The 13,497-nt window shown below is 43.6% G+C and overlaps 1 protein-coding gene across 2 annotated transcripts in view; it reads right to left on the reverse strand.

The window, feature by feature from the left end:
* DRD3 (dopamine receptor D3) overlaps window positions 1-13,497 on the reverse strand; it is a 53,135-nt gene that overhangs the window by 24,741 nt on the left and 14,897 nt on the right. For both annotated transcript variants that reach the window (XM_043474905.1, XM_043474904.1), the window contains exon 3: window positions 6,259-6,371. In XM_043474905.1, the coding sequence (XP_043330840.1) occupies window positions 6,259-6,371 (113 nt within the window). The remainder of the gene's footprint in view (window positions 1-6,258; window positions 6,372-13,497) is intronic.

Consider the following 13,497-nt stretch of genomic DNA (forward strand, 5'->3'; position numbering starts at 1 on the left):
TTTCTACTGCTATTGCTTTTAGATTCACTCATGTTAGGACCAGCAGAGCGGTAGCCAGGACATTGAAGACAAAGGAGATGTGCCTGATTTACTCCCAGGAAATGGCACCTAGAAAGTTGGGTGCCAGCCTGGCCAGAGGCCCCTCCCTCTGAGCCCCATCCTCACCTCCAACAATGAAGGGGCCACTTGTTGGCACAGACAGAGGGGTGGTGTGGGAATCGGGAGATTCAGGTTCTAGGCTCAGACCTAAGAGGCTGTGGGACCCCGGTGAGCATTTAGTTTAACTCATTCCTGCACCAACAAGTTAAACTCTTACTGTCCCTCTGACTTCCAATTCTGTGACTGTGGTTCGTGGGGTTGCCACTTTACTGAAGGTCTCGGGTCCTCACGGAAATTTGACCTCGGCCTGGAGCCCTATCGGCCGGTGGGAGGTGTGTGTGTGGGAACTGAGGAGGGTGCGTCCTGAGAACGCTACAGCAGGGGAGGCAGGAGGCTGGGACGGGAGGGAGGGCCTGAGTCTGACTCCCCGCCTGGGTTTAATGAGCCCCCGAGCTCTGTGAGCGCTGCTTTTCACCACCTTTTATTTGGTCAGACAGGGGGCTCAATAAATCTTTAGTTCTGTGGACTCCCCTCGTGGAATTGTTGAAGGAGAAAGCTTTTTGCAAATGACTGGAAAGCCCGTTGCAAATATAAAGTGCTTATTTAGATGCAAACTAAAAAATCCAAGGTGCCTGTGACTCATCCGGTACCTATTGTGCTTGCTGCAAAGACTCGGAGGCTTGCCTGTGTGATGGGTGCCATTTGAGAGCCACTTAAAGAACTCCCTGGTGAATGAATTTGGTTGCATTATTCCCGGGATCGTTGCGGAGGACCCGTATTCTCACCGCTCGCTCAGATCTTGTCCTCCTCATTTGACACTTTCTCAGCCCTCTCCCCGAGTTAGCTCTGACCCAGGGTGCGGCGGGAGGGGTTGGCCCACTGGGAGGCAAGGAGCCAAGGGAGGGGGGATCTGGGGGTGGTGTTCACTCACTCTGCTTTTTAGAAAAGAAAAGGCAGCATTAATGCCAGCATCCAGAGCTATGCCTGAGAATCTAATGACAATAGTATTACTTGCTTTCAAAAACCCTTTTATCATTTCCTTTTCTTTTCTATCTCCTACTACCCTGTTATTACAGATCAGGGCTTCATGACCAAAAAATGCTGAATCCATTTGGTCAGGTTTGTCAGATGGGTGACTAGCATTGTGTGAAGACCAAAGGTCTGCATGAATGATTGCATTTTTAATGAATTGACTGGCTATTTGGCATCCCATGAACAGAATTTAATGCTGTGTACTGCAAACTGCTGTGAAGGATAATAGAGAGAGCTTTTCCAAGGCCTATTTTCAGTCCTAGAAGAGGGAGGAGGCTACATTTTAAGGTTGGTGAGGGTTGGTTCCTTTAGACCTACAAGCCAAGAGGGGAGCATCCTTGTCCATTGGGGTCTAAGATGGGAACTTGTCCCTCAGGTTGCAGGTTGGTGAGTGCCGCGCATTCTGGGAATTCTTCCTGTATGAGACAGAAGCCAATTCAAAGTTTGCTCTTGTTGGTTGTGTCTTAAGTGGTGCAAGTAGAAGTGTGCGTTAAGCATGGCAGCTGCCAGCAAAATGGTGCTTTTGTGCAAGTTACAAAAAGATACCCTCTCCTGGCTGGTGAGTTGTAAAAAAGTACCCTCTCTTGGTCTACTCAAGCTTTGGGAATGAAGCCCTGGCTGAATTCAGTTCCTACGCTCCAGCCACAACCTCACCTGCCAGCCCCATGCATGAGAGTGTGTGTGGGTGGAGTGTATAGTTCAGCTGCTCAGTCGTGTCTGACTATTTGTGACCCCATGGACTGCAGCACGCCAGGCCTCCCTATCCATCACCACCTCCCGGAGTTTACTCAAACTCATGTCCATGGAGTCGGTGATGCCATCCAACCATCTCATCCTCTGTCGTCCCCTTCTCCTCCTGCCCTCAATCTTTCACAGAATCAGGGTCTTTTCAAAGGAGTCAGTTCTTCATATCAGGTGGCCAGAGTATTGGAGTTTCAGCTTCATCATCAGTCCTTCCAGTGAATATTCAGGACTGATTTCCTTTAGGATGGACTGGTTGGATCTCCTTGCAATCCAAGGGACTTTCAAGAGTCTTCTCCAACATCACAGTTCAAAAGTATCAATTCTTTGGTACTCAGCTTACTTTATAGTCCAACTTTCACATCCATACAATAACTACTGGAAAAACCATAGCTTTGACCAGACAGACTTTTGTTGGCAAAGTAATGTCTCCGCTTTTTAATATGCTGTTCAGGTTGGTCATAGCTTTTCTTCCAAGGAGCAAGCGTCTTTTGATTTCATGGCTACAGTCACCATCTGCAGTGATTTTGGAGCCCAAGAAAATAAAGTCTTGCACTGTTTCCATTGTTTCCCCATCTATTTGCCATGAAGTGATGGGACCAGATGCCATGATTTTAGTTTTCTGAATTTTGATTTCTAAGCCAACTTTTTCATTCTCTTCTTTCACTTTCAGCAAGAGGCTCTTTAGTTCTTCTTCACTTTCTGCCATAAGGGTGGTGTCATCTGCATATCTGAGGTTATTGATATTTCTCTTGGCAATCTTGATTCCAGCTTGTGCTTCATATAGTTCAGCATTTCTCATGATGTAATCTGCATATAAGTTAAATAAGCAGGATGACAAGATACAGCCTTGACATACTCCTTTCCTGATTTGGAACCAGTCTGTTGTTCCATGTCCAGTTCTATCTGTTGCTTCTTGACCTGCATACAGATTTCTCAAGAGGCAGGTCAGGTGGTCTGGTATTCCCATCTCTTTCAGAATTTTCCATAGTTTGTTGTGATCCACACAGTCAAAGGCTTTGGTGTAGTCAATAAAGCAGAAATAGATGTTTTTCTGGAACTTTCTTGCTTTTTCAATGATCCAATAGATGTTGGCAATTTGATCTCTGGTTCTTCTGCCTTTTCTAAATCCAGCTTGAACATCTGGAAGTTCACGGTTCATGTACTGTTGAAGCCTGGCTTGGAGAATTTTGAGCATTACTTTACTAGCATGTGAGATGAGTGCAATTGTGCAGTAGTTTGAGCATTCTTTGGCATTGCCTTTCTTTGGGATTGGGATGAAAACTGACTTTTTCCCGTCAGTCACTGCTGAATTTTCCAAATTTGCTGGGATATTGAGTGCAGCACTTTCACAGCATCATCTTTTAGGATTTGAAATAGCTCAACTGGAATTCCATCATCTCCGCTAGCTTTGTTCATAGTGATGCTTCCTAAGGCCCACTTGACTTCGCATTCCAGGAGTGTTTAGGTACACCCTCAAAGATGGGAGAGGGTAGGGTTGGAACTAGAAGGCTGGGAGGGGGCTGGCCCAAAGCCTGTCCTAGGAGCTCTCTTTATGCAGCTCTTCCCTCACTCCTCCAAGGCTGATCTGATTCTATTCTCATGTCCCCTCTGAAGGTGCATATTTGTGGTGTACACGTTGGCCATCTTCAGGCAGGGCTCCCTGAATCCAGTTTAATATTCTTTGTTCAAGGCTCTGAAATAGGTACAGCAGGGACATTCATGGCTGATGAGGGGCTAGGATGGTCTAATTGTTGGGTGGTGGAGGTAGTGATGTAGCAAACCAAACATAGTCCATTATTTCTATAAATCATATATTTCTGAAAACATGTACTAAATGTCCAGAAATCATACAAAAGGCGTAGATGCTATGGGAGGAATTCTTTTTTCAGAGAGCTAAAAATATTATAAAATCCCTAACAATCCCTTTACTTTTTAACAGCTTTATCAAGATATAATTCACATACCACACAATTCATCTAAGTATAAAATTAATGTGGGTTTTTTGGTATGTTTACAGAGTTATACAACTGTTCCCCTTTATTTTTTTTTAATACATTCTTTAATGGTATTAATTTTAGCCTTATGGACACATTCTTTGATTTTCCTTCTCAGCATAGCTAGTCAAGTAATAAATGTCAAATGATAGCCAATCAAATGATAAAAGTCAAGATCATTGAGTTGGCTGGTTGGTTTGCAGTATCCCCAGAGGGTTGGGTTTTCATGTCCAGTCACTGGTTACACACATGCGGGGAAGTTTAGGGCAGAACTCTGGGTCATGTGAATGTCACACCTGGGGCCGTGAGGAGGGCCTGCGTCAGGATTCCTGCAAAGGGAGCCTGGCGATGCCACAACATGTTTACAGAGGAAGCACCATGGGAGGTCAGGGGTGACTGAATTAAGCTGTAGACAGTTTGGAAGGGCCTCACAGCAAAGGGGACCGGTGTGATCAGCCTTGGAGCATAAGAGAGCCAGAGGGCAACCTGGAAAGAGATGAGATTGCAAAGGTGGAGCGAGGCCATATTGTGGAAAACTTTGAATCTTAGACTGTGATGGTAACTTCAATTTTTATTCCTCAGGCCAAGGAGACTGAAGGGTTTTGAGTAGGGCAGTGGACATTCGGGCTCCAATTCTGGGGGAATAATTCTGAGAGTGGTTGAAGGGCCAATTAGGAAGCTGTGGCAGAAGTTCAGGCGGGAGGTCATAGGAGCCTAAAAGAAGCAGGTGAGGTAAGAAAGGAAAGACGGGACATATTTAGAAAACATTTCAGAGATAAGAGTCTATAAGCACTGATTGTTTAGCTACCTCAGTGTATCTAAACAAGGAGAAGAGGAAGAGAAAGGGGCTGAACAAAATCCAAGATTCCAGAAGAATGATGTTGCCAGTAAGAGATCAAGTCAAGATGGTTTGGTGCTGTGATGGTTTGGTTTTTAACATTTTACCTCATAGGAGCCAGTGGTATATCCAGATAGTAATGTGGTCTGGATATCAGATTAGAGGTGAGGTTGGAGATTTGAGGAGGCTTAGCACAAAGCCTGTGATTATTATCTTGGGAATCAGATAGACACGAATTCAAATCCTGGCACTGCTTCATATTAGCTGTGTGGCTTGGGAAAACATCTTCATTATTCCAAGAAGCTGGAAATGAAGCTAATAATATTACCTAAGGGTTATTGTATCACCGCCACAATGGACATGAGTTTTAGTAAGCTCCGGGAGTTGGTGATGGATAGGGAAGCCTGGCATGCTGAAGTCCAGGGGGTCGCAAAGAGTTGAACAAGACTGAGCGACTGAACTGACTGACTGAAGGGTTGTGAAAAGGAAATGGATTAAGGTTTTAACATGCCTTAGCACCATGTGGTAAATTCTCAGTAGATGGCAGATTTTATTTGGGGTCACCTGTTGAAGCTATGGAGTGGATGGATAGAATTCTGGTAGGTAGGTAGGTAGGTAGGTAGGTAGATAGAATGTAGGAAGAAAAGAGGTGGATGAGGAGTAGGAGAAGGGGAGATGGAGGCTCTTGACCAGCCACAGAGGCCACAGGCTGGAAAGTGACCTCCTTTTCCCAGGGTGCTCCCTGGGTCTGGAGATGTCCATGGGAGCCATGACAAATGTGACTCAGGATGGAGGAAGGGAGAGAGGAGAAGAAACATAAAGAGAAGGGAAGAGAGGAGCAGAGCACCCCAGAGCTGGGGCAGGACATGCTTAGGGCTAGAAAGTGATGCTATTCTGATGGAATATACACAGGTTCAAGTCAAAATCATAGAAGTCCGCTCCAGTGACCAAAAAACAATTCTAAAAAACATCATTCTTGTTTTTCTTAAACTCGATGAGGGAAATAAATATTTAACAAACAGGTCATGACCACATTTTCTGCAGTTACCTTTCTCCCTCATCCACTCATCTCTCCGTCCTCAGAAATACTCCCAAACTTTTCTCTCTGCTCTCTGTCTTTTGCCCCTGGCCCCTTTGTCTCTCTCCCTTTACCAAAACCAAACACAATAGCAGCAGGAACATTTTCTCCTAATCTCACCTCCCTGTCTCTCTGCTTTCTCCCTACAAAAAAAATTAAGATTCATAAAAGCCTCAAGGATGGTGGAAAAGCAAAACCAGAATCCTCCTTAGGGATCTGGGGGAAAGGAAAACTTCCAGATTAGTTATTTCTCTCCTATCACAGGAGTTTCATCTCACCTACAAACCATCATTTAAAAGAAAAAGAGAGAAAAGAAAATGTCCCAGTGTTAAACTGCACTTCACAATGACCCCAGTGCCCTAGATGCTGAGCCTGTGCCTTGAACACATCAAGGGCAGCTTCCCAAGGTGGGGTCCCTTACCATCTGACCTAGCCACCTCTCTCCCAAGCCTGGAAGGAAAGCCCAGCCTTACCTGTCGATGCTGATGGCACAGAGGTTCAGGATGCTGGCTGTGCACATCATGACATCCAGAGTGACGAAAACATCGCAGCAAACTCGGCTGAAATTCCAGACCCCACCTGTCACCTGGGCATCAGAGACAAGGATGTTAGTGTTTCCTCCCAGCAAAGGGACAGCAACCCAGTTGCCTTCCCTGGGCTGTCTGTCCTGCACAGATGGAGACACACCCTCCCTGTGGGTACTGCCTCATCACCAAGGGCAGGCAGATCTCAAGCGAATGTCAGAGTGCCCAAGATTGCTTGCCTGAGAAAGAATATATTGGTGGAATGTCAGTATTGAAATGAATCTTCTGAATCAAATATTCCAGCGTTTCTCAAAGTGCAGTCCACAGTGGGGTGTTCATTAAAGATGTAGATTTCTGAACCCTTTCCTGGACCAACTGAGTCACAGTGTCTGGACCCATGAATCATCTTTTTAAAATGAACCCCCCCCCCCCAAAACACCAAGATTTGTGAATCACTGATCTGTTTCAACTAAAGAGTCTCTTGATGAAAGTGAAAGAGGGGAGTGAAAAAGCTGGCTTAAAACTCAACATTCCAAAAACAAAGATCACGGCAACTGGTCCCATCACTTCATGGCAAAAAGATGGGGAAACAATGGAAACAGTGCAAGACTTTATTTTCTTGCAATCACTGCAGATGGTGATTGCAGCCATGAAATCAAAAGACGCTTGCTCCTTGGAAGAAAAGCTATGACCAACCTGAACAGCATATTAAAAAGCAGAGACATTACTTTGCCAACAAAGGTCTGTCTAATCAAGGCTATGGTTTTTCCAGTAGTTATTGTATGAATGTGAGAGTTGGACTATAAAGAAAGCTGAGCACCAAAGAATTGATGCTTTTGAACTCTGATGTTGTATAAGACTCTTAAGAGTCCCTTGGACTGGAAGGAGATCCAACCAGGCAATCCTAAAGGAAATCAGTCCTGAGTATTCATTGGAAGGACTGTTGCTGAAGCTGAAACTCCAATACTTTGGCCATATGATGTGAAGAACTGACTCATTGGAAAAGACCCTGATGCTGGGAACGATTGAAGGTAGGAGGAGAAGGGGACAACAGAGGTTGAGATGGTTGGATGGCATCACCGACTTGATGGACATGAGTTTGAGTAAACTCTGGGAGTTGGTGATGGACAGGGAGGCCTGGTGTGCTGCAGTCCATGGGGTCACAAAGAGTCGGATACAACTGAGCAACTGAACTGAACTGATCTGGTTCAAACTCAGGAGTCAGCTAAAGCTCATCGTGATTAAGTGATGTGTCCATAGATGCACAGCTCATGGTAAAAGAGCTTGGGTGACTGCCAAATGTGTGCAGTGTGCCAAGACTACCTCTTTGAAGCCCTCCACCCAGTGGAGAGCTCACCCTTTTCAGGAAATAAACTGAGAACACATTTTTCATAAACCTTCCCTCCACAATGAAAGTCTGTCTGGCTTCTAATTTTAAAGCTTGGAAGCTTTAACAGCATCTGTAAGAGCCTATGTAAAATCAGTCTGTGCCAGTGCGCCCGCCTTCATCACCGTGGTCCTGTTCACCAAGACATGGAGGAAAAGGTGTGTCCAGGGCATTGGAAAGGGGCCCAGATCCTCTTCACTACTCACAGAATCAGAGAAGATGGTTCTGACCTCATGCATATACACACGTGTTCCGAGCTCCATAACTCTTCCAAGTAACATATATAAATAAGTCAGTAATTTAGATGATTTCTGTTATATTCTAGCACCTTTCTATTTTATTAATTTTTTTTTTTTTACATAACCTAATTGAGCCAGAGAGATATGTCAGGGAGATTGTCACTTTCATGCACAAATGCCATTCTTGGGGCTGGAGGCTTTTTGCTTTTGCCAGCTTCCAGCCCCTGGGGCTGCCACTCTTGGGCACCATGGGTCTCAAGGGGAAACCTGTGAAGCTGGCCCCCTAGGCTTAGCTGGGTGTTCATGATAGCTCTGCTGGCAGGCCAAATGGCTATTTAAGAGAAAGGGGAGTGAAACATAGATTCAGTAGCCTCTGAAGTAGCTTCTCAAGGAAAAAACTGCAAACAATAGTACATGAAAATGCTGTTGTTCCTCTAATTCTTCTCATCCAAAAGTCTTGTTATATCACCAGACCACTTCACTGGATATCCTTGTTTTATGGCGTTAATGCACGTTCCTGAAAGGGTCTCTCTCTTTCCCCTCCACTAATAACTTTTCCCCATAGAATTATTTCCTTTTCAGCATTTGATCTTTTCCCTATATTTGGTTATCTCCAGGCTATAGTATGAGAAACTCTGACCAAAAGTATTTTAAGAGCAACAATGAAAAGTTCAAACTAGTGATAAAGTCATCATTTTTGTTCATTTAGTTGTGGATTTACTTTCTCTTAGTCCAGTCATTTGGTGCTATGTAAATAAAAGCCTAATAATGAATATATAGGAATTCTGAAAATGAAAAAATTTTTAAAGGGACATGTGTTTAAGGCAGCCAGGAGAATAGAAGAGAGTTTTGCTCAGTCCACAGGACAGTTCTATGCTGTAAAAGCTTCTTGCAAAAGGTGAAATTTGTATGTAGTAGTGTGTTAGTCACTCGGTTGTGTCTGACTCTTTGTGACTCTGTGGATTGTAGCCTGCCAGGCTCCTCTGTCCATGGCATTCTCCAGGCAAGAATTCCGGAGTGGGTTGCCATACCCTCTTCCAGGGGATCTTCCCAATTCGGGGGTCAAACCTGCAGGCAGAATTTGCATTGCAGGCAGATTCTTTACTGTCTGAGCCACCAGGGAAATTTGTATGCTACATCTCTTTTAACATCTCTTTGTATGCTAATGTCTTTATGTAACTTAAATTGGGGAAAACCATTTTTTTTTTTTTTTTGGTGAAATTATGAGTGCCTGTTTGTTTATGTGTGTTGGGGGACTGTGTAAGTGAGAGAGGATCATTAGAACAGTAGCCAACCCCAGGCTTACTGGATGTCCTGTTTATTCATTTGTTTATTCATTCATTCATCCATAACACAAGTACCTGCAAAACTCCTATTAGTTCATTGGAGGAGGGTATATTATGTGTTTTTTCAAAAAAGTTCTTCAGGCCCCATCCTTGTAGAGAACTGAAGAAGCAAGGCATTCTAAATAAAATAGAGATCATCATGAGATCCTAATATCATTAATAAAAGTTAACATTTATTGAGAACTCAGTCTATGTGGGTCACCAATCCACATGACCCATTGCAGAAATTTCTGTAACTTTGAAACTTGATCCCTGAGTTTTTTTTTTTTTTTTTTTAAGCTGTATGTGCTCTCAAAGCTTTTTGAGGACAAAGTATACACTTATTTGATAGGAGATTAAATGACTGCTACTTAATCAATCTGATAGGAGCAAGGAGTTTTTCTTGTTTGCTGCTGCATCCCTCTCCTAGAAGAATCCCAGCCTGCAAATATATTCTGACAGGATGAAGGGTCTCTGACATAATCTGTGTTAATACTAACAATTACATACATGGCCTCTGTGGCTGGTTATTGTCCTGTGAGAGAGGACTGTTGTTATCTTCATTGATGAGAAAGAGACTAATGTTTGAAGAGGTGCAGCACCTTGGCCCAGGAAGGCATGGCTTGTTACACATCGCTCTATGGGGGTGTCAGGTGAGGAGGGGGCAGCTGTTGGAAAGTGTTGGAAGTGGGTGGACACAAGGAGGAAGAGAAAATCACATGCTCATCAGGGAATTTTGTGGGACGGACCACATCACCCCCCTTCCAGGGAATGGGAGACCTTCTGATTGCTTGCATCCCAGGGTTGCAGAAAAACAGTGCAAAACAGTGGGGGCCCGCTGACTTTGGAGCTAGCGAAAGTACATACCTGGCCAGTCCCTGGTCTCTTGAGCTCCTCAGGGCCAAAGCCCTCAAGCTGTCCTCTGGCTTCCAGGCCCCCACTGTGCTATCCCATTCTGGCTCTCCTCTCCTCCTGTCTCCAACTCTGCCAGCAAAATACTCACTCTCCCCTTGATCTCAGCTCATTGTCAAGAGGAAAACAACCTGATTAGCTATTTAAGTAATTCCCACTAAGGTGCCATCACTTGGCCTTCTCTGGAGCTTGCTCGTCAAGATGTGTCTCTAATTGGTGGTATGTATAATGAAACTACCTTTATTTTTTAAAAACGAGTCCTCCACACCAAGTAAATAATAGAGAACAATCAGTAACAGCCAAGAACATGGTACGTAACTCTCACAGCAACCCAATGAGGTAAATATTCTTTCCAATTTATCGATAAAGAAATGGGAGTCTGAGAGGGGTTGAATAATTTGCCGAAGGACACATAGCTAGTAAAAGTAGCTGGAATCTCAAACCTTAATGTTAACCGTTACTCTGTGTTGCCTCTCAGAGGTCAGCACCTTGACACGCTGCTTCTGAGACGTATACAATTAGCTCCATTCTCATATCACAGGAGGGGGAAGACTTGGCCTTGGTCCATCCATCCACCCACGCGTCCGGTGTTTATTGAGGGCCCATTATGGGGCTGACGCTTTGCTGAGATGGGTGTACTGAAATGAATTAAACTTGTGAGATATTAAACTGTATTGTGAGGCCAGAATATAGTGTGTGTGCGGGGTGGGGGGTGGCGGGGGGTGGCGGGGGAGCGGGAAGTCATGTGTGAATCGGAAGGGGTGAACTGAAGGCCCAGGAGAGGCACACTTAGAAAATATCTATGATAAGTGCTGACAGTGAGATGAGTACAGTGTTGGGAGAAAATGGAAGGTAAAGTGATTTTTGAAATTAAAGCAGGAGAAAAGCAGAAAAAAGAAATCTGATTGATTTAAGGCTTTTTGAGATATGATCCTACCTTTCCCCTAAATTTTAATGAATAACTCACTTCAGAATTAAACAGCAGCCAGGTGGTGTTACTCTCACTTGCTAATGAATCTAACTGACTCCCTTTGGCAATACAGAAGGCGGGGGAGCAGGAGAGTGTCTTCAGGTACTGAAGTTGGCTATTGATTTTCAACAGGCAGAGCCTACGGCAGCATTTCCCAAATTTACTGGTAAGGCAGCATTTTCCAAATCACCTGAGGCTCTTGTTAAAATGATTTTTAGGCCCCATTCAGGATAATAAATACCTCCAGTGATTCATGCTGCCTGGGAGGTTTGGGAAATACTGGTCCACAGGATGATGTGGGAGGGCGGGGCATGACTTTATCTTCCGAAATGGTAATCCCTAAAGATTATATGTGTATATATGTCCCTAAAGAATATATGTATAGTATACGATTATATTTGTGTGTATAACAAAATCACTTTGCTATACGGCAAAAATTAATACAACATTATAAATCAACTATATTTTAATAAAACAAAAAATATTAAAAGAAAAAGAAATGATTGTCCTAGTGCTCCTGAAGCATCCTTTATCCCTTGGGTGCCTTTGACCTTATAGTTCTTTGTCAGAAGAGTGTTTTAAATGCATAAAATAAAATACAATGAATCACAAAGGAAACCAATTATATCAAACTGTAGTTACAAATTTAAAAAAAATATATGTGGTTCTTTAATAATGCATTAAATGACAAGACCTAGGTGCAGGCCCCAAATTCCTATAGTTTCAAAGTACTGATGAGTATAAATGCTATTTTGGTGTCTGTAAAAACTGTAATGCGATTTGAAAATATAAACATCTGTGATTTCTACTGGTGACACAAAGGATTTCTTCTGCTGTGGGTTGATGCTGACATTCATAATTGAAGGAAATGCTTAATTTTGGTTTAGTGAAAATAAAGAAGTAATTTTATTTATATCCAAGTTGATGGACTCCCCAGGTTAAGAATTTCTGCTCTAAGGGGTGGAATTTTAGTTGTTTTGGGGAGACATCCAAGGGGTAGATATGGAATTACTTCTCTGATTAGCCTCTTTACTCCATTTTTGCTTGCCACAGTCCAGTTTAGTACATCTAGGGTAGATCCATCAGTCTGTATTTTGAACAAGCAGCTCCCTGTAATAAAGGTTTAGCTCAACCCTGAGGCCCATTCCCACAGAGAATCCTGGCCACTAGGATATTGCCAGAAATTTCTTGAGTTGGATGACCCTTTAGAAATGACAGCAGAGGGACTTCCCTGGTGATCCAGTGGCTAAGACTCCTCATTCCCAATGCAGGGGACCGGAGTTTGATCCTTGGTGGCGGAACTAGATCCCACATGCCACAGCTAAGACTTAGCACAGCCAAATAAATAAATATACATTAAAAGAAAAAAAGAGATGACAGTAGAAACACTCTCCAAGCCCCTCCAGCTATCATAGTCTGTGACTTCCATAAAAATCCAGAGTTTGGTGAAGAGACTTTTGGTGTTTTTGTTTCCAGAGGGGAGCTCTTAAATTGCTGTCATTTGGGGTTTTTGGACAGTGGTGAAATTCTCCTTTAAAACATCTTTACTTTTGATAATCAGGATCATTACAAGTTCCAAAGGCACCTCTCTCCCCAAAACAGCATTCTTTTCTGTCACCATTTTCTGACCTGGACCATGCTCTCTGTGGTGAGTGCCCCTGCCTGAACCCACTTGGCACTTTTTTGCTTGTTTATATTACCTAACCCTCGAATCTTTCCTTCAGTCCACACTGGGACCCAAATACTCTGCGGTTAGTATTCTCAATGTTCCCCTGGCTGCTTACGCTGCCTTTCTGCCTTGATACAAGTGCATTAAACATCACAAAAGGTGCTTAACTGAGTGGAACAAGATGGGATGTTTGTGCTTAGAGAAGGAGCTCTAAACAGACTGCAGCTTCTAAAGCAGGAAATTAAAAATTTGAGAGGGAATCTGAGATAGAACTATTTGGTATAGCCCAGAAAAGAGTTTTCACAAAAATGCTGCAACTGAACTAAAGAGATGGCCAGGGCCCTCTGGAATATAATGAGGTCACCTGCGTGGTTTTTGTCCTCAACTTCTCTGCCAGGCCTGAGGACAGAGAAATCTGAAGAAGGGTAGTGACTGGCCTCTTCTAGTTCCTTTTAATATATTGACCAAGCCCAGCCTTCTTGTGTGCCTTCATGATGAAAATGGTACCCATGAAAGCCACCGTGGTGCTTTCTTTCTGACAGTGTTCCTTCTTTCCAATTGTCCTTGGATTCCACTGGGAATCCCTGAGATTCCTGAGCAGTTGATGTGTTCTATGGAAGGTACACATAACCTGTGCCAAACTGATTATTCTCTTCGGTGATTAATTCAGAGAAAATTGTGTGCAA

This window comes from Cervus canadensis, chromosome 7 (genome assembly GCF_019320065.1).
Source record: "Cervus canadensis isolate Bull #8, Minnesota chromosome 7, ASM1932006v1, whole genome shotgun sequence".
NCBI classification, from domain to species: Eukaryota; Metazoa; Chordata; class Mammalia; order Artiodactyla; family Cervidae; genus Cervus; species Cervus canadensis.